Source organism: Gordionus sp. m RMFG-2023, chromosome 2 (genome assembly GCF_954871325.1).
Source record: "Gordionus sp. m RMFG-2023 chromosome 2, tfGorSpeb1-WG-v2, whole genome shotgun sequence".
NCBI lineage: Eukaryota > Metazoa > Nematomorpha > Gordioida > Chordodea > Parachordodidae > Gordionus > Gordionus sp. m RMFG-2023.
The window spans coordinates 29,397,473-29,420,696 of NC_088776.1; the positions used below are offsets into that span (position 1 = coordinate 29,397,473).

At 26.1% G+C, this 23,224-nt stretch overlaps 1 protein-coding gene across 1 annotated transcript; it reads right to left on the minus strand.

Moving 5' to 3' along the window:
• Nucleotides 1-684: 684 nt before the first annotated feature.
• LOC135925236 (dolichyl-phosphate beta-glucosyltransferase-like) lies at nucleotides 685-21,073 on the minus strand. Its single transcript, XM_065460463.1, has 8 exons — nucleotides 20,994-21,073; nucleotides 20,909-20,955; nucleotides 20,798-20,866; nucleotides 20,664-20,756; nucleotides 20,460-20,624; nucleotides 9,546-9,700; nucleotides 9,418-9,503; nucleotides 685-866 (listed from the first exon to the last, which is right to left on the minus strand). The coding sequence occupies exons 2-8, from the start codon at nucleotides 20,945-20,947 to the stop codon at nucleotides 712-714; spliced, it is 762 nt and encodes a 253-aa protein (XP_065316535.1). The 5' UTR covers nucleotides 20,948-20,955; nucleotides 20,994-21,073; the 3' UTR covers nucleotides 685-711.
• Nucleotides 21,074-23,224: the final 2,151 nt, after the last annotated feature.

Below are 23,224 nucleotides of genomic sequence, written 5' to 3' on the forward strand. Positions count from 1 at the left end.
AATATTTTTAAAAAAATAGGTACAAGTTGATTCAATGATAGTTTTTAATATTCTTTTAGTCTATAAATTTATATAATGATTAATGAACTATTTTGTTTACAAAATTTATCATTGGAATAAAAAAAAATTGCTATCCTGCACTATGCTTTTCCTCGAAGTCTTACAGGGTTTCCCATGTTTCAATCGGGAAGGAGAGAAGCTCCCAAACTTTTAGAGACATTGACCCCTCCCCCTAAAGAAAATAATATATCACTGCTCCAATCTGCCTTAACAGTATGAAGACTGATAACACAGTGTACATTAATTACCCTTCAAATTTCAGTAACTGAAAGACCAATTCAGGCGTTATTTGATCGAAAGCCTATTTTTGAAAAAATTTCCAAATTTTTAAATATTAATAAATCAATTTGAAAAATAATGGCGCGTTTAATATTCATTTAATATTTTCTTTGAACATATTTGCAAAATAACATTCTAAAAATTTCAGGCCGTGCCGAAAAAAAAATCCAGACTGAGCCAAACAATCTCATATGGAGCTTAAAAATGAAAATTATTTTTAAATCAATGCCAAGCCTAAAATTTCGACCTCCAGTCTCTGATTTATTTACATTATAAAATGGTGTTCAAAGAAGAAATCTCATAATTAAGAATCACATTTTATTTCAAATTTGATTTCGACCCAAACCACATTTTAAAAAATATCGTTGTCATTTATATCTTTTTATTCGTATCAAGAGTTTGAAGATTTTGGATTAGTTTTGCGTAGTCAGGATTAATATTCCATATTCCAAGCATATATTTTAAACGTATTAGCAATATATCTTTTCCCATTTGTAGCCAACTAAATACTGGTATTATTTTTGAACCTAAAAAATAATTTAAATATTGATGACGAAATTTAACGAAAATAATGAATAAGAATTATAATTTTAAATTACCAAATTCCAATAGAAATATATAATTAGAATTTTGTATTAATATTGTTTTTTTATAATTTTTTTTCAGCCTTTATCCTATCGTATAAAATAAAACAAATAAATATGTATTGTGCGTAGAAGTAGCGTTTGACTGGTAGGAAAAATAAGTATCTTTTCCTGAGGGAAAAGGGGTCTGGATTTATTTTAATGCCTCTAACCAAATATCGATTTTATACGGTAAAAATTTAATAATTTAATATAATTTTTATCAAAATAATAAAATCATAATTTAATTATCTATCTAATCCTCTTTTCCCCTTAAATTTTAAAGGATAAGGGGAAAAAGTATCCTTATGAATTCGTAATTTTTTATTAATTATCCAATCACAAAATATGTATTTTAGGTATTTTACAAATAGCTATAAACAGTAAAAATCGAATATGCCATGCGTCGTAACCGGGAAGTTTTTTTCCATATTTATCCTTTTCGCAATTTACATTAAATATGTAGAATTTATTATTTTATATTTAATTTATATTATATTTACATTTTAACTTGTATATATGATATGTATTGGTGCTGTATAGTAATGTGTTATAAATTACTTTTTTTTAAAAAATCAGTTAACACGTCACTATTATGCAATGAATTAAATTAACGCATTCGTTTTCTCAGGTTATTCGTTACTTTATATTTTAGTCATTTTTATTTTATTATTGTTTAATTATAATAATTATATTTAAAAAATGATAAAACTAAAGAAACATATAAAACTGAGTTTTTAAAACAAATTGTGAATCTCATTTCATTCTTCTTTCAGCAAATAGTAGTGCTAGCTAGGATAATATTAATATGCGTAAAAGTTTTTTTCTTATCAAGTTCATTTTAAATTTTTTCGATCTAATTACGGGAATTTTTGGTAAAATATTTTTCCGAAGAATTAACCTCTTTGTAATTTTTTTCAGTGAGCTGGGATTTTTTCCCGGAAAACTAGGAATATCCTTAATTATTATTTTAAATTTTTAGGCTATATTCTAACTTGTTTTTTTGTTTTCTCCTAATGCATTAAAATATTTTCCTAACCTTAAATATCGTTTTTCAAATATTTTAGCAGTAAAATTCTTGGATGTAAAAATAGATAGCTATTGAAAATTTTTTTACTCTTATTTTTTAAAAAACACTTACATATCTAATTTTATTTGAAAATTAAGAGTAATCAAGTTTGGACATTGCCTTAGATATATTTTGTCTGACTAAAAGAATCCTACTTTTGAGGGATTATTAAAATGAGTAATATTATATAAATTAGATTGAGATTTAGAAAAATATATCAAAATTTTAAAGCGGCTTTACTAAAATTATATGAATAATAAGAGAATCGAGGACCTTCCCTGATTTTTTACATAATCCGGTCCAGCCTGAGAATTGAAAGAATTATTGACTTATATTTCTATTACTACTAACAATTGCAAGAATTATAAATTGACTTATATTTATATCTATTACTACTAGAAATACACAACAAGAATTTTAACGGCAATATGCGTAATCAAGACTAATATTTAAGTAATCGGTGTCATTTTAGCAGAGGTGACCGGGACTATATAGCAAGTGGAGTAAAAAGGCAAACAACTATAATATTTTCATCTTTAGGGCAAATTGTCCCAGATTTGGTCAAAAGATGAATTTCTATATATAATATCTACCATATGATCATTTAGTAGCGGGAGCTTTGTCAAAGGTATAGATCAAAAACTTTTTACATAAGTGTTTTATATTTTGAGGCAAAAATACTTCTTCGAATTTTATAAAATTTATATAACAAATCCCGGATCCACCCTTCTCTTGGAAAAAATCCGCTTTTTATTATATTTCCACATAAGATCGAATAATAAAGGCATATTGTTTGGATATAAGGTATAAATAAAAAAGCGTGGGCGAGCGGATGGGCGGGTAAAAAAAATTTCGAGAATGGGCAGGCGGGCGGACAAGTTAAAAAAATTTGAAACTATGGGCGGGCGGGTTAAGAAATTTAAACAATGGGCGGGCAGGTTAAGGAAATTTAAAATTTTTGTTCAAAAACAAACTAAAAAAAATAATTGTTTAAATGATCTATAACAATATTTCTTTTTTTATTGTACCAATCGTTTTTTTTAAGTGAAAAGCATTTACCTAACTATATGTAATAAACACAACAATAAAACTTTTTTCTTAGAATAAATAAACATTTTTGTCTGTTAAAAATTTCCTTTTATGGGAATGTATAAAACTTTTCTCTTAAAATTTCCTTTTTGGGGGTTTGCAATCTGCATTGTATTATTTTATTTTAGTAATAATTGTTTATCTTTATAATTGCCCTTTTCATTTTTATTTTATTATATAATATATAAATTTTAATAATTACATATAATATTAATTTTACATTTATATTTTTTTCATAAATATTCAATTTGATCAAATAAATTGTTTATAATTTACATTGATTATTTTTATACTTATATTAATTTCCTAAATTATAAACTTTTTGTAGAGGTGTAATGCTGAAATATTTTTATTAGATGCTTAAAAAAATGAAGAAATGTCCATAATTAAATTTTATTAGTGGGCTTGGGTTAAAAATTTTTTATAAATAATGGGCGGGCGGGAAAATTTTAGACTAATGGGCAGGTGGGTAAGGAATTTTAGACAAATGGGCGGGGCGGGAGGGTATATATTTTTTTTAAACTATGGGCGGGCGGGTTAAATTTTTTAAAACATTGGATGGGCGGGCTTTTGGTCCAAAAACCCGCCCAATGCAGACCTCTAATTCATATACCCTCCATAAAAATTAAACATCAAAATATTCAAGCAATATTATCATCAGCATTCCTAATTCAAGATCCGTTATTTGAAAAGCATACTAAGCCATTAAATGTTGTTGGACTAGTAGCAATGAATATCTTAATAACACAAAGAAGAGATGTGTATGTCGTAATTTTTAAAGGGATCATGACTATCCGGGATCTTCACGGGATTTTAAAGGGATAACTAAAAAATTAAGGTTTTTAATTAAGGAATGATAATACGGGATATCACGTTTTAATCGTGATAAAGAGGAATCTTATTTTAAAAGCGTTTTCCACGAGTTTCGTTGCGTTTATACCCTATACTAGACATATCTTATATCATAAGGCCAAAAAAACAACATTGAAAATTAAAAAACGCAACGAAACTCGTGGAAAACGCTTTAAAAATAAGATTCCTCTTTATCACGATTAAAACGTGATAATCCCGTATTATCATTCCTTAATTTATATGTCGTAATTTTTAAAGGGATCATGACTATCCGGGATCTTCACGGGATTTAAAGGGATCCCTTTAAAATTTCAATTTTTTAAAGGATAAAGAATTATACGGTATTATCACTGGGGCAGAGATCGACCTCCAGTTGAATAAATCTTTTGATTAGCTATCGAATGATACCTTATACTAGACATATCTTATATCATAAGGCCAAAAAAAACTAAATTGAAAATTAAAAACGCAACGAAACTCGTGGAAAACGCTTTTAAAATAAGATTCCTCTTTATCACGATTAAAACGTGATAATCCCGTATTATCATTCCTTAATTATCAACCCTAATTTTTTAGTTATCCCTTTAAATCCCGTGTGATCAAGGATAGTCATGATCCCTTTAAAAATTACGACATATATGCTAAAAGTTTTCTATGACGAGGGTAAACTATCATTGGTATTTATAAGTAGGGGATCATACTGTAATTACAGGGTGCTTTTACTATTTATGTCAAAGTACACATAAAAAATTCAGAGGCTAGGTCTGAATGCCAATACAGGACCGATGAAACTAAGTTTCTTCTGTGGCATGTGCAATGACATTCCTAAGAACGGTTACTAATAATGGTAAAAATATTCTCGATTATTTAATTTATATAATGGAGCACCCAGGGAGGTTGCAAGAGACAGTTCGAAGTCCCACATGTCGAATTAAACCCCTATTTCCACCGATAATCTGGAACGTGAATCAGAATACCCTATCTGACGAAGAGCGCATCAACAATCAATGAATTGTTTTTTAGTTTAGCTGGAAATAAACACCTATCAATCAGGTTAATGGAAAATATGAAATTTGAAGTGGCTTCCGACGAGACCAATCTCAAATGATGGAGTGTTCTTGGACACAGATTACAAAATCGCAGAGCTATAATACCCAAATTCTAAAAAGACTTTGCGAGGAATACCTTGATGAGGTGCGCGCACTGCCAGATTTCATATGAGTGATTGCTGTTAATATTAGATGTTAACCTATATAATAATTAGCATTAAATATTTATTTTGCATAGGTTCTTAGCTCATGTATAGGTATAGATGTTAGTTATTTGTTATACACACATTTATTTTTTATTTAAGCCTTTTGTGTTTCATATCAATGGCAAATAAATACCTTTTTCAATATCATTTATTTAAATAAATTACTAATTTTCTGAATACAAATATTTTTAAACTAAAATTTAAACCCGAGTTCAAAAAATTGTCAAACCCGAAACTGTCTATTTATCGTTTTTTGTCAAACAACCCCGATCTAAAATGGAGGGCGAACAACTCGACTATTCATTGGCGTACGCACCGGGGGGAGGGGACAAATCCCCCCCTTCCAAAGCCAAAAAATGCAGATACCGGATATATTTTTTAAAAATATTATTGTTTAATTAATTTATATTTGTTAATATTTATTCGTATCTCATATTAAATATATATTTAATTACATTTTTCTTCTAAGTTATTTTATCAATTAATTTCGATTTCAAGTTTTCCGGCGTAATATTTACTTATTATTTTCAAATTTTTAGTGGCGTAATATTTATCTACAATTTTCAAATTTCTAGTCAAATAATTATTATTTCTGAAACTTCTTGTCCAACAGGGAAAAAGAAATTGCAAGTCCAACGAGATAGAGTCTCTGCCATTAAGCAGTAACAGCTTTTAAGGAATTAGAAGAGCCAATTATTTGCTATTACTGAAATATCACAATGGCCTGAAAGAAATATTTCCTCAGAAGCAAGAAAATTATTGGATTCAATGCTTATTCCAAATTCTATTTCTCACTAGAATGTATTATTTAATTATACAACTATTTTAAGTATTACTTTTCAAAAACACGACTGACTTGATTAAGAAGATGAGAATAGCGGAGAGAATTTTATCAGAACTCAAGGAAATTAGGACTAATATTGATGAAGAATTTCATATTTTATTGTTGAGTCAAAGCAGAGCTATACGTGTTTAATATTTGTCTCCCTCGACTTGTAGCAAGGCAAGCTCATCGTTAAAACATTAATATAAGATCAGTAGAAGAGTATATCTTAAATACAGATACATTTATAACCCAAATAAATGAATTTTTAATTCATCATGCAGCACTTACTAATCTGCAAATAACTTCCACAAAATCCTTCCCAACCTTTTTTAGATGGTGATAGAAAAAAATATATTTGTTAGATTTTTATTATGAAGATGTTAAAGTATCTTATGATGTCTTACTAGCTGATAAGATTAACTATGGTTGGTATAGTCCCAAAAAATGCTATGGATGCTCTCAGGGTTGGGCAGTATCGCGGGTAATTGTATCTAAGATACAAGATACTTTTGTATCTTGTATCTTTTTTAAAATTTTGAAAAGTATCTTGTATCCAGTATCTAAGATACATATTATTTAAAAGTATTTGTATCTTAACCAACTTTGTATTCAAAAAGATACAGATACTATAAAAAAAATTTATATTGGTTAATTTAAATAGTATTAAAATTTTAAATGATATTGTTTTAAGATTTAAATGAAAAATTTAATCAAAATTTAGATATTTTAAGATATTGCTAACAATTAGAACTACCATATTTGAATCGTTTTATATCTGTCTATTTTAAAATTATGGAAGAAGAAAATAGAATAATATGTTTATCTTCGTCTTCAGATGATTCTTCAACCGAAAATTATAACAATAAATTTAAACTAAGCATACTTTATGGCAAATTTTTTGAAGTACTTCAAGATGATCATAATAAAGAAATTCATCCTGACTTTGGTATTGAATATTCTATGGAAGCTGTAGAGAATGACTTTGACATCAATGATGATGAATGTATAGAATTCGATATCATTGAAAATTTTATTTAATACTTCTAAAAATTTATTATGATATTGTAAATTTAGTAAAAAATTTTATTCAAATAAAATTATTTATTTGTTTATTTAAGGGTCTAAAGAAGCCTCAATAACATTGCCTCAACACATTCGTTGTTTATGCCATACGATAAGTCTAATTGCTACAACAGATGTCGAGAGAGCTATTAAGGATTCTCCTAACATTTCTAAAATTCATCATCCTGCAATAGCTAAATGTACTAAGCTATGGAATGCAAATAATAGGCCTAAAACTGCAAAACTTATTAAAGCAGTTTTAGGAAAACAATTAGTTACACCTTGTTGCACTAGATGGAATAGTTTGTATGATAGTCTTCATAGTTTATTAAAATTTAAGGGCGAACTTTCTAAATTATGTCAAAAATTAGAATTTCCTAAATTAAGAGATATTGAAATTCAATATTTAGAAGAATATTGCAATACAATGGCCCCATTGGCTATAGCGATTGACAAAATACAGAGTGAAATCAACTGCTATTAGGGAGAATCAGCTCCAATTTTAAATGTCGTTAAAAAAAATTAAATTTAATTCAAACCAATCTACAATTTTGCAAACCATTAGCTATTGCCATAGAAAATAATTTAAATAAAAGATTTAAAAATATATATGATTTTGATAACAATTTTAAAAGTGCATTTTTGGCAACTATTTCTCATCCCTATTTTAAAAATCGTTGGATTGATGGTGAAAAAGAAAAAAATACCTTCAGGATTTGTTATTACATGAAGTTTTAATTGTTCTTAAAAATAATATTGAAATTAATACTTCAACAAAATCTTCAATTGATGAAGATGATGATTACTTTTGCCTTAAAAGTACCACATCCAATTCTAATAATTCAATAAATGATATTGAAATAGAGGTCCTAAATTATATGAAAGATGACAGGCGGAGTATAAATATGTTAAATAGTTATAAATATATAAAAGAAATATTTATTAAATATAACACAATATTACCCTCCTCAGCCTCCGTTGAAAGATTATTTAGTTTGCTAATATGGTTAATAGACCAAATCGTCAAAGATTGAACAATAAATCATTTGAAAAATTAATAATATTAAAAAATAATGCTGATATATGATACTGATTTATTATTATTTACTAATTATATAATTATTAAATGGAATATCTCATTATCTTTTATAATAAATTTGTTATTTTTTTATAAATTTATATTATAGATAATAAAATAAAGCTTTATACATTTTGATTTTGACTATTTAAAGTTTTTTAAAAAAGTATCTTGTATCTTAGATACTTTTTTTTAAAAAAAATACAAGTATCTTGTATCTTATTGAAATTTTTCTAAAGTATCTAGTATCTTAAATACAAAATTTTATAAAGTATCTGTATCCGAATACAATTTTCTGAAAATTTGCCCAACCCTGGATGCTCTGCATTATTTCAAACACATTTTAGATTAAATTCCCAATGTATTAAAAGGGTTTATAAACTTTTCCCATTAGTAAACTAATGAGAGAACATTCTCTTTTTTAAGAAGAATAACAGAGGCCTGCAGAAGTACCATTTGCAGGGCACGGCCCGGATTTTTTTTTAAAAATTTTCAGGCCCGGCTCGGCTTTATTTAAAAACAATTTTAGGCCCGACTCGGCTTTTTTTAATAAATTTTCAGGCCCGGCTCGGCTTTTTTAAAAATAAAATATATTTATTTTTGATCTTTATAGCTAATAACGATTTCAAATATAGGCTATTTTAATAAATATAGCCCGGATTGGGTGTTTTTTTAAAATAATTCAGGCCCGGCCTGGGTGTTTTTTTTTAAAAAATTTGGGCCCGGGTATATTTTAAAAAATAAAAATATTGTCCGGCCCGGGGGCCTGGCCTGCAGGTCTCTGAAAAACATACCAAGATGTACAACATCTGAAAGTAGATTGAAAGGTTTGGATCTTTTGAATATTCATAGGCATTTGACGACAAGCAAGGATGAGATAATTGAAAAATTAGCTCAATCACAACGAAGATTGGATTTTACATTGTAAATGTATAACATACAAAATGCAATCTAAGAAACTTTTTGTGTAAAGGCTCAAAAAATTCAAATTTCTATTTTGGGTCATTTAAGTGATTCTTTACATATAATTTTTTTATAATTCACATTAATTTAAAATTGTGTATTAGAAATAGTTATTAGTCCTAATAAATTTATGCTTGATATTTAAAAAAAAACAATAATATTTCTTTAAAAAATTTAATTATCCCCCCCCCCCAGACCAAATTCCTGCGTAAGCGCCAGCGACTATTAATCTTAAATAAATAAAAATAGTGTAAATAATACCGGAGATTTCATGCCAATTTATTGGCATTTCGATAATTATAATTTTCAATCTCTTTGCTATGTATATTAATTCAACGTCAAAAGCCCTAAATAATATATAAAATTTAATAAAATGAGTAAGTTGATACCATCTTTCAATGTGAAGATTGGAAAAGAGTAAAATCGCACAAGTTCGATTCATTAATTTAAACCCACATTGAGTGTCCTTGATTCCGCTTATTCCACCGATAATACTTACACTATACTGAAATCCGAGCATCAAAATATTTCTTAAAAATGATCTCTGTAAAAAAATATATATTGTTTATATTTTGTCAGAAATGGTGGCGTAATTTATATATAAAAAATATAAATCTAATGAAATCATTTTTTAATTAATTTTATGTTATTTTTGAACTTTTTCAATCTTAGTTATTTTTCTTTTTTGCTAATAATCTTCGATTCCTTTAATTAATAATTTTTTTCTTTTGGTCATCTTCTTTAAATTTTTTATCATTCTTTTCCCTTTTTGATCTTATAATAAATTCTCCTTATATAAATATTGTAACAGGGTTGTGAGCATATGCTTTTAAAAATGAATGCATCATTAATTACAATTACTCACAAGATTTAAATACTTTTCTAAAAAAAAATTAAATAATTTGAATTCTGTTTTTTAATTTAATAGTTTTGACGGTATCATTTCGATACGGAAAACTTGGCGATATAACAACGCGGATCTAATTGAGCTGCATTTATTTTAAAATCTTCATTAATAATATTAAAAAAAATAGAATTTTTATGGCTCATATCAAATTAACGGCGTGTTGATGATTGAAAGTTGACCCTAGGACAAAAATACCCTAATTTTAAGTGTTTAGATGGGGAGAAAGTTTTAAAAAAATATATCATTCTTTTCCCAGGTAAGTTTCATTCTTTACTAAAAAGCTGAGGTAATGATACGCAGCCGTTGGGCATCTTTACAAAAATTTATATAAAAAATCAAGCACATATATAAAGTACTGGGGAAAATTTAGATTTTAGCTAAATGTATTTCTACGCGGTTCATAGCAAGGCCTGTAAGTCTAAGCACAAATGTAGATTATGAAAAATATTTGCGAAGCAGCCAATAAATATCTTATTCTATACCGAAGTCGCAGTTCAGGCTAAGATCTGATAAATATCGTGGACGGCGTTAGAAGTTAGCTATGTAACAAAAATAAGGGTAGGTGTTTTGTTTATATTAAATGAGGAGAAATACTAATTTTATATAGATATCAAACCTACAATCGAAAATCTAATAAATAGGGCTGCTCAGAGCAGCCAATATGTATCAGTTAGTTTTGTTGTGATGTCTGAAAACTTAATCTCAATAATTACGTTTGTTATTTTATTGTGCGAAAAATAATCTCTTGAATAGTTACATTTATTATTATAATTTTATTTTCGGTAGTTCATTTACATTTATTATATTATGTAATTTATATGCGAATTATAAGATTTATTATTCAAAAACGTTTTAAGTTTTAACAGAATTGTTACAAATACTTTTCAAATGGATCTATATACAGATACATCGTCTAAGTATCTAGATATAAATACACTTTTTATTATACTTATGTAAGGTGATAATACTTAATAATGATACTATGTTAAAATTCAAATTTCGAATGGAGATAAAAAAAAATTATTTAGCTAATATCACATCTATATACAAAATATATAATTAAAATGATTGTCAGATTTTGATAATATAAATACAGAATATATTATTAAATGATTATAAATAATTGCTAGATTAATAATAAAACATTCACAAAATTTTTATCATTAAGGTACCCTGTTTATCTGTAAAGGCATTTTTAGTCACAGTAAACTTACCGTGGCACTTGATGGTAGACTGGTCATTGTATTTAATGAATAGCAACTTTATATTGGGATATATTAAATATATAAAATCCCGACTCATTTTTAAAAAATCATACAAAGTTTGATGAGCATCATAACTTATATCATATCATGTCATCTAAAGGGTGCCCATGATTTCTTTTCATAGATTGTCTAGAAATAATGATTTAAAAATTATAATATATATTTTTTTAATTATTATAAATAAAATAAATCATAATATAAAATTTACCGTTATCGTTATCCATTGCATAAAATAACATTGGCTGATTTGTTTTTGTAATGAAACAAACTCGGATATATTATTAAATGAATTAAATTCAAATATTATTATTTTAATTTTAAAAAAAGTAAAAATAAAATTATATCCAAATGGGTATAGATACAGATACCTCTAAAATATTATTTATATATAAATACCATTTTAGTATCTAGGTACTTTAACAACTCTAATTCTTAGTTTATATAAAGAATGATTAAATTTGTTAGAAAGCACCTTTTTACTTTTTATTTCTTTTATAATTTTGTCATTTAATTTGATTACGATTTTTAATTATAATTTTTCTATCTTAAATTTTGTTTATAAATTGAATATTTAATAAAGTTAATAATTCTTATTTTATTATGATTATTTATTAACGTAATATTTTATATCCTTAATTCTTTTATCTTAAATTTTATGATTTAATAATTAATCATCACATTTTTACTTTCTTTGGTACTATTTTTATCCGAACTAAGATGTTCAAGCTAAGGCTTAATACCAGCTCGTGAACCGCGTTAGAGATTTGCATGGGTTAGTATTTGTATTAGATAAGGAAAAATAATAATTTTTTTTAAACACAAAACCCACTACTCGGTAAAATTTAACATATTAATACCTAAAAAACCGTGTAATTCCCATTTCAATTTAAAATATTTATTAAAATAGGAGTATTTTTATTCGGTGTCTGGTGTATTTATGTACAGTGAGATTTTGTCCGGGGCATTTTAGTCATGGTATTTTTGTCCAGGAAATTAATACCCAGAGTTCATTGATTAAGACCAATGTTCAATCATCAACACACCCTTTAATTTGATATATGCCATATAAATCCATTTATTATTATATTAATAAAATGATGATTTTAAAATAAACCATAGCTTAATTAGACCCGTGCCCAATATTGTCTATCCAAATTGTCGTTCCGTTGATTTTTCGTGGCGCATAATTGTTTTTATGCCTATTTGTGGCCACGTAGAGTTTTCCGTACCGAATTGACATGTAGTAACCAGTTTTGACTGCTGTTAACGTCTTTAAAAAGAGAATTCATTCGCGTTTGTTGATAATTAGCAAAAATATTGTGGCTGCATAGATCCACAATTTTTACCCATCAATCCAATTTTATAATATATATCCATTACTTATTATAAATCAATGATTTATCAATCAAAAATATTACTTTTAGATTCATATATATAAATTATAACTAATCATTATAATATATTTTAATGACTTATATTATGGTAGTTAAATTATAGATTTATACTTTAAAAAGTATATAAGATGAGTAAAGTATGCATAAAAAATAACGATTAGTATGTTAGCTGAATACAAAATCAGATATGATATAGAATCGGTAACCGGCCGATATCAATTTAATATCGAATAGGCCTCCAAAAAGTGGTATCGATACACCACTAGTTTCATAAGGTTTAAAGTATTCTAATATTATTTTGCAGGGCTGAGAACCCGAACCCAAACTCAAACCCTTTTTTTAAATTAAGGGTCCAAGCTTTTTTTTAAAAAAAATTTTTTAATCGTGGAAGTTTTAATAACGATATTTTAGAAGATATTATGATAATTCGCCTAAATAAAATTTTTAAAATAGAAATATAATATTATTTTTTAATTGTATCGTAGATATATATCATATATATTTTAACTATAATGATAAATTATTTTAATGGCAATACTAATTAAAATAAATTTTTAAAAAATTCATGTTACTGCTATTTTAACTAATTTTATAAGTCATTATTTTTCTGGTCAACGAGCCCTGAACCCAAACTGGGTTCAGAGATTTTTCACTGAAAACCCAAATGGGTTTACAGCCCTGTTATTTTGTAAATATTTTATGTTTGAAAAATAAATATATAAAGTATAGAGTAATTTTTATTAAAATTTAATTTTCATTTTATTTCCTTTTCCCTCAAGAGGAATAAAGGCCAGGCCCGATTCTAGCTCCACCCATTTGGGGGCAGACAAAAATTTTACAGAAGCAGTTATGGTTTTTTTAACACCATATAACAAATATTTGAGTTATTTGAACACAAAATTGATAATATAATGATTTTATTTGAAAAATAACATCTAAAAATATAATTATGATCAAATTCAAATGTTTATAAAATTTGATGGAAGATGAGAATTGGCTTGTAGTTGAAAATAAATAAGTTGATTTAATGATTATACATATATTATTTAATAAAGTTGATATAGTTTAATTGTGCTTGCAATAATACTTGTTAGGGTATCAATTATTGAATGTAAAGAAAATTATTTATAACAATTGATATTATGATCAATGATTAAACAGTGTAAAAACTAATAGAAATAAAGCATTAACAATATAATTTTGGTTAAAATGTAGTTTTAAATGCTTTAAAAAAAATCCAAAATTAATAGTTTCAGTTATGTTCTTTTCATGTCCTAGTAAAATCCCTTCTTATATCACTACTTGAAAGCCTATCTGACTTGATATCTCTTCAATAATGAAAATGTTGGCTTATAACTCGATGTAAATAATAAACTGATACTAGAGATCTGCAAAGTTAGGCCCGGCCCGTACCCGGCCCGAAAGGGCTTCGGGCCGGGCTCGAGCCTAATTCTATTTAAAATAATCGGGTTCGGACCGGGCCGGGCCTAATATTTTTAAAAAAATTTGGGCCAGGTCGGGTCGGACCTTGGAAATTTTATTAAATATATCTAAATTTATAAATTTTATATTGAATTTTTTATGTAAAATAAAAAATTTTGATTTCATTTATTGAAACTAAACGCTATATAACATATGTCTTTTATTTTAAGTAATTATAAAAATTAATTTCTATATTTATATAAATTCGGGCCTGGCCGGGCCGGTAAATTTTTTTAAAATAAATTTCGGGTTCGGGCCTGGCCGGCAAAACTTTTTTAAAAAAAATTTCGGGCCGGGCTGGAAAAATTAGGCCCGATGCAGATCACTAACTGATACAGTATATTTTAAAAGCATTTGGCATTTTTGTATGGGTATAGAAATTTAATAAAAATCTGATGTAACCAGTGGTATTGCTTAGAAATATGATAAAGGGGGGGGGGCTACGATTTTTTATATATTTACAAAAAATATGATATATAAAATCGACCTTTTTAATTATGAATATGAATAAATTCTTTATTTATAAATATTTTAAAAATAATGTAACAAATTTAATACAAAAATATATAAATTTTTTAAAAAAATCTTTCGTTTTCATTTTCTTTGGGCTGTATTTTTCTTCAAAAATGTTTTATTCACGCACAATGATTCCTTTTTCATATTATAATACATGGATTAGAATCCATTCCGATATAGAAGGTCAATTAATATCTATGATCTTTACATTTGACGAATAATTTACTGTTAAACTCGTTCGTTTATCTGCCATGATCAAAATCATAAGATGAAAATCCTTTTCACACATGGCTGTAGGATAAAGTATACATATAGTTAATGAATTTTTAAAAAAATTTTAATTAATAATATCTTCATCGACATATTGTCTAAGCCCATCATATTCATACAATTTGAATCTTTGCAGATTCCTTTTATTTACTTTTAAATCGCGCATCTAGGTTTTTAGGCCAATTTCTTTTTAAATAAATATTGAAAATAATTTCTAAAATAAATAATATTATTAAAATTTATTCAAGTAATCTATTCTTGTTTCCAAAGTTATACAATAAACGGGACTGCATGATGCTTTCTATAGAAATTTAAGATTGGTCAACTTTTAATCTTACTAGTTTTGGATTTTTTTAATAAGATATTTTTAGATAAAAAAGGAATTTCTGAATCGAATGACAGCTGTAAATATTTAGCTGTATACAACGTCTACATGAGAGGAAAGCAGGTTTTTTAATGTGGGGTAAGAGGCATCTAAGTGGGGAGGAGGAAGGGAAGGGGGTAGGGTAAAGTTAAAATAAACCCTATTTGTTGATTAAAGATAAAAATAAGTGATAAAAAAATTTAAGTTTTTTAATATATTTATTTTTGATTCATTTACAGATAAAATTTTAGTACAGTTTCTCGTGATTTAGAATACGGTTAGTAAGAACTAGTTGATTATCACCAACTGATGATTATTTTCCTGGCCCAAATAATCATGAGGCCTAAAAGAGTTTAATTAGAATTGTTTTGAGATTACAAAAGGTGGATCATTATAAGATTTTTTAAAATAAATATCATGGGGTTATTAAAGCGATGGGTAAATATCGCGGGCGAAGGCTGCGAAATGTTTTTTTTGGGGGGAGGGAAGGTATATTTAGGAGGGGATTTGCCTTCAATAAATTATGTATTAACAAATCATATAAAAAATTAAATTAAGTAAAAGTTTCTTTTTTTCTAATTGTAATTAAAAAATTTAATTATGCATACTATAATAAAAGAACTAAGTGTATAAATATATTGAATATTCCTAACCATCAATGGTTGATAAAAAAACTTATGAAAATTCAATAAATATGAAAATAGCTACGGACTAAGACTAGCAAAAATTCAAACAATAGGCATAGCCTTTTGGTGGATTTTCAAAAACGGCCCTATAAAAATTTTAGCCAAAATAATATTATATAAGGCTCAAGATTTGGTAAATAGATATCCAAACCTTTCCTGACCAAAATCTTCAGGTTAACATAATATTACTTTGATTATAATCTTAATTGGGCCGCTTTTAAAAATCTATCCAAATCGGACTTTTTAGCATCAACACATAGAAGTTGATAGGAATGAAACAATCGATATAACAATAATAAAACTGAGAATCGCCTATCAAAAAAAGGGGACATTGGAAAAACAATATCCCCAAAAAATTTTAATAAAAAAAGGAACTGCCAGCTTAAATATTAATGAGATGGTAGTAAAAATTCAAATAAAAACGAAAATGCAGATGACATATTAGTACATCTTAAAAATAAATTCTCATAGTTATCACGTAATTATAAATGTAAAATTTTAACTTTAATGCCAGGTAGTTGGTTAATTAAAAATATTAAGTATCTTATCATATGGCAAGAGCAACAAAAATACCAAGTATAGATGAAAGTATAGTTAATGCTGTAAAATCTTTCCATTACAACGAAGATATTAGTAGAAAAATACCTGGCATAAAAGTTGCTTTGTCATTTAGAAAAGATGGAAAAAAAACTAAAATGCTAAAAGAATTAATTCTTAGCAATCTAAAAGAAATATCTATTCTGAAAGAAACCTGATATTACATGAGGATTTTTTAAATTAGTCAGTTTAAAACAATAAAAATTACCACGTTTAACTAAAAAGGATGAATACTCACTTCAAAACATGAGCACCTTTTACCCAAAAATTTATGTGATCCATTTAACCATTCTTGTTATTTTAGATAACGCAAAAACTGCCCATGGCCGGAATATATAATAAAGTAACATGAGGAAATATTCAATTATAACCAGGTAGATTTTAAAATTTATAAAAAGTTGTTATTTATCGATAGACAACATTGAAAATAACAGTCAAGCCAGATTATAAATTTATCAAAAGTTTTATTGAAAAATGGAAGATTTGACACCTCATTCTTTTCTAAGCCAGCAGTCCCCTTATAAAATTTTTATTAGTTTAATAAAATACATTTTTATTTGTATGTGATTTTGTAGAGAATCATTCAAAGTTATAAATGAACCAATTATCATCCGTTTGTTATATCATAAAGATATCCAATCATTGTTTCTTATATCTGATTGCTTACAGCATAATACTAATGCAGTGCACTTAAAAAAATTGCCATGACATCTGTGCAATCTTTTTTATTTTTCTGATGGGCCAATGGCTAAGTATAAAAATAGAAAATACTATTATGTTTTCATGTGAAATATTTTGGCATTCCAGCAGAATGGCATTTTTTAGCCACTATGCATAGAAAAAGTGCATGTGGCAGTGTTGGAGGTACAGTGAAGAGCTAGCTGCGATAAATAGTTTACAGAGGCCCAGTGCAGATCAAATAACATTGCCAATATTGCTGTATGAATATGGAAAATATAAATAGTACAAGTTTGTCAGAGAAGAAATTATAGACATGACTGAAGGCAAGGCTGTTATAAATTAAAATGGTCATATTTAACATATTAAAAAGGTTATCTTTTGTAATATGATAAAATTTGAATATTATAAGTTTTAATATTATATAAAATTAAAAGATCAACTGGATTAAATATAATTATATTAACAATTTTTGCAAGTCAAATAATTTGATTTGTAAATAAATTATAAAATATGAAAATGTTTTCCATCAAATCTGCAAACAATGTGTATAGAGGACCAATTAATAATAAGGTTACCATTGACCTTTATAAAAATGTCTATATTTCATATTTTTCAAGTAAAAATTTTGGGCATGTAGCAATTTAGGATAATTTTTGAACAGATCAATTACGTTAATTGAAATATATCATATTATATCATTTAACCTTTGTTTGAATACATTACTATTAACACACTTGTTAACAATAATTTAAAAAAGTATCGGTTTTGATACCAATAAATTTTTTCAAATGGTTAATATATCATGATACAAATATATTTGATATTGATATATAACATTATCAATATATTGTTGATGCATATTTTTTTAGTATTGGAAATATTTTATTTGTAATTAACAATTACAGTTAAAAAAAATTAACATTCCTTATTATTTGATTTTAAAAATATCATATTTTAAAAGTTTTTATCAAGGATGCATTTCCTCATTTTGGCCGATTTTCAAAAATGGCTAACTCAATATTTTAGCCAGAAAAATATTGCCTAAACCTTGAGGTTTTGCTAATAGATGTATAAACCTTTATGCTATATATGACTAAAATCTTCAGGCTTGCGTAATATTTTCCTGAATAAAATACTGAGTTAGTCATTTTTAAAAATCGACTCAAATCGAGCCTTTTAACAACACCAATCCCCTCCCTATAGGTAAAAACATTTAAGTCATACTGAATAAGTGCTTAAACTGTGTGCTAAATTGGCAGTATTGTTTTATAAATGTTTGATATTGGAAAATATATTTAAGATGATGAAATCTTTAATCTGTGTGTTAAATTATATTTAAATTATACCATGTTGTTGCATATGCTAATCAAAAAGGTATTGTTTCTTTTTTACATTTTTTCAGGAACTTGATATATAAGAGAAAACTAGGAAGGTTATCCATATTTTAACCTTGCATCTGCTATTCTTTTCTCTCTCTTTTATATGAGTCTCAACCCCATTCAAGCTTGAAGTATGGATGGAGTATGGCAATTACATACTCATACTCATCATCATATATTGATTTTCAGCTTCATTATCATAAAGATCAGAAATTACAATGGGTATAAGAAAATTTTCTTTTTCAAGGCTTCATTTTTATCTCTTATTTCATTACTGAAAAGTATAAATAAATTAATTTACATTATAATGGCAGATTTTTTTAAAAAAAAGCCTAATTTTAAATTTCTAAATTGTATTAAAAATAGGCAACAAATAATTTAAGGTAAAAATCTATCGATTTTGAATATTGATATACAAAATGTTTAAAATTATTTAAGGTAAAAAGTTCAAAAATCTATTGATTTTGAATACTGATATATAGAATGTATAAAAGAACCTAACTTTTGCAAATGATCAGGTGTATTTTGTTTTAATATTTTCTAAACGTAATCATCTATTTAAAATATAGGCAATGTTTATAGCTAAATGTAGTGTTGCTAAATGGCTTCATGTAGTTGATTTTTATAATGAACTAAATCAATTTTAGCCAACATATTACCTAAGCTTTGAAATTTTTCAAATAGATGCCCAAACCTTTTTGTCATCTATGGGTAATATCTCCAAACTTGTAATTTACTTTTGGATAAAATATTGAGTTATGCATTTTCAAAAATATAATCAATTTTTTTTTAAATAAATTGAATTTTGGCTTCTTTTTATTCGTTATTTCTTACATATAAATTTTTTTTTAAAAAAAAATTTTTTAAATATTAAATATTATCCCCAATTTAATATTTAATATTGGCACAACCCTAGTGAGGTTATTATAAAAAGTACATTAATATTATTATAAAAAAAGAAAACATATGTATAGATTTTTTTATATATCTTACAACAGTTTTTAGTTTTTTATTTTTATGTTAAAAAAATGTAAAGTGTAAATCATGTAGGTCAAAGCTAGAGATCTGCAAAGTTAGGCCTGGCCTGTACCCAGGCTAAATGGGCTTTGGGCCGAGCTTGGGCTTAAAACTATTTAAAATAATCGGGCTTGGGCCAGGCCTAATATTTTAAAAAAAATTTGGGCTGGGTCGGGTCGGACATTGGAATTTTTTTTTAATATATCTAAATTTCTCAATTATATTGAATTTTTTATGTAAAATAAAAATATTTGATTTTATTTATTGAAACTAAACGACATATAACATATGTCTTTTATTTTGAGTAATTATAAAAATTAATTTCTATATTTAAATAAATTCGGCCAGTCCAGGCCGGTAAATTTTTTGAAAAAAAATTTGGGGTTCGGGCCGGGACGGCAATTTTTAAAAAAATTTTGGGTTCGGGCCGGGCTGGCAATTTTTAAAAAAATTTTGGGTTCAGGGTGGGCCTGCAAATTTTTTTAAAAAATTTTTTATCGGGCCGGGCTTGAAAAATTATGCCCTATGCAGATCACTAGTCTAAGCTAGTACTAATAAAATAATTTGAACCAGGCTAGGCTTAAAAATAAATAATCCAATTTTGGCCAAGACATATAATTTTAATATAAAATATGATAAATAATTAAAGTATCATTTTTTTATTGGGATAAAAACTAATTTTCAGAACTATACTTTGAGCAATTAAATTATATTATGGGACAAATAATTTTAATTTTTTTTTTACTCTGACTAAAACTTCTTGTTGCATGTGAGCTCTTGATCCACAAATCAAAGTTGGTTCTTTTAAAGTAGGAATAATTGCATCCTCTAATTTTTCAAAATCCCCAAATTTTGAAGCACCATCAGCATCAGCAAACAATATTAAATTACCTCTACAACATAATACACCCTAAAATAATTTAATTTTTTAATGTAGCTAGTATATTACTAGTCGAATGGCTTGCCCTTTCCCTCTATTTCTTTTTAAGGTTAAAACTCTCACATATTTTGATGTATATTTTTTTGAATAATCTAGTGCTACCTTATAATTAATTTATTATAATTTGAATTTAGACAAATCACTTTAGTTGTTTTATCCGCACTACCATCATCAACAATAATTATTTCATAGCTAAATTTTGAATCATTAGCCTAATATTATCTAATAAATTATTTTAAAAAATAATAATTAACTTTTCTTTGATTAAGAAAATCCAATGTTTCATCTAACATATTTGTTACTAAAATATGGTTAAATTAAGTTATATTTCATATTTACATCTGTTTTCTTCATTGTATGCTGGTATAATTATAGATAAATATAACGAGGAATCCTCATATATATTGGGAAAAGATTTATATACAGAATGATTAATTGATTCATAATCAATAAAAAACTTTTCACCAATCATAAAGTTCAAATTGGGATCTTTAGAAATGAGTATCAAATAGCAAATAACCTAAAAATTAATTTATATCTGATTAATATTTATAGATTACTAAAATAATTATCATTAACAAAAGTAATGTAGCTAAAACCCACATAATTTAAAATATTTTATAACGGAGATGAAAAAGTACAAAGTATACAAATTATTAGCCTAAAAAATATAATTGATCTTTGTCAGTTGCCAAGGGAGAATATTATTTTGATATGTATAAGAAATGAAAATCAAAAAAAAAAATTTTTGAATTTGAACCGCGTTGAAACTAAAGTGAATAGGTAAAATGAGATACGGGTAAACTGAGAATTGACATTAAATTTATTTTTATTTTATAGCCTATCAATTTTTAAATATAAATAAAATGTATTTATTATAATCAAATTTATCCAAAATTAAAATTATCTAATTGAATATAAAAGAATATAGAAGAAAATGTAGCCCATAAATCTATAATATTTATAGAAAATATATTACATCTACCTAGACCCGATTCATTTATTAAAAGTGTACATCAATGCAACTCAGCTGGAGACGCCATCTTGGTTACACTAATCTTTATATCTGATGCAAGTTTTATTAAAGAATTACCGGATCATCGAGATAATAAGGAAGCAAGTTATCAATTTAATAGAAGTTTTTAACATGAAAATAATCACTATATGTGTTACAAATCATAATTATATTGCCCTGGAGGGCATAATAGATTAAAAATTTAATTTTTAATAAAAAGTAACGAGAATTATAGGAGCATAATTCTTTACTCTGGATAAATTTATTTGATAAAAACTTATATAAACATAATAATAAAAATCTAAAGTTTCCATCAATATTTTTGGAGTTATGATGTCAATCATCAGCTTAGTCATTTTTTTTTAATTACAAGGGATTTAAAAATTATTTTTTTTGACTCATTTTGTGAAAACTATATAATCACAAAATGAGATAAAATTTAAATTCCGGAGTTAGATGTCAATTCTTAGTTTAGTCATTTTTTTTAGATTTTTTGGACTTAAATAATATTTAATTTTTTTACTCATTTTGCGTAAACTAACTTATATAAACACAAAATGAAGAAAAATTTAAGTTTCCATCAATATTTTTGGAGTATGATGTCAATTATCAGTTTAGTCTTTTTTTTTAGATTTTTGGGGTTTAAAAATTATTTTATTTTTTTGCTCATTTTGTGTAAACTAACTTATATCAACAAATGAAAAAAATTTAAGTTACCATCATTATTTTTGGAGTTATGATGTCAATTTTTAGTTTAGTCATTTTTTTTAGATTTTTTGGGTTTAAATAATATTTTATTTTTTTAACTCATTTTGTGTAAACTAACTTATATAAATACAATAAGAAAAATTCGAGTTTCTATCATTATTTTTGGAATTAGTCATTTTTTTTTAGATTTTAGGGATTTAGAAAATATTTTATTTTTTGACTAATTTTGTGTAAACTAACTTATATAAATCCAAAATAGAGAAAAATTTAAGTTTCCTTCAATATTTTTGGAGTTATGATCAGAGTTTACATGTCTCCCCCCATCAGCGGAAGACTCCTGCAATTTTTTAGTTTACACGCAGACATCTCACTCCCGCAAAACTACCGCAATAGGAATCTCCCTCAAAATTCTACCGCAATTTTTTAATATCTCCCGCACAATTTCTTTTTAGCATTTTAATGTTTTTATTATATAAATAATAATTTTGAGAGACAGTAATTGATTATTTTTATATTTTTAAAATAAATGTTAAATATTTATTCTAAAAACATGTCTAGTTTGTAAATTTCTTTCTATCCTGTTTTATTTATATCCAATAATAAATCAACATCATTCATATTTTATCATTTTCAGTGTATATAACAATAGAGATCTTGGCGCTTAATTATCACGTTCAGGTTAAATTAAATATATAAAAAAATAATATTATACTGATTTCAATGATACTGATAATTATTTTATTTATTATAGTTCAATCACATTATTAATAATACAGATGCAACTACAGTTGCGGAAATAATTTAAACCTATCCTATCATTACAATATGGGTAGAATATTTTCCCCAT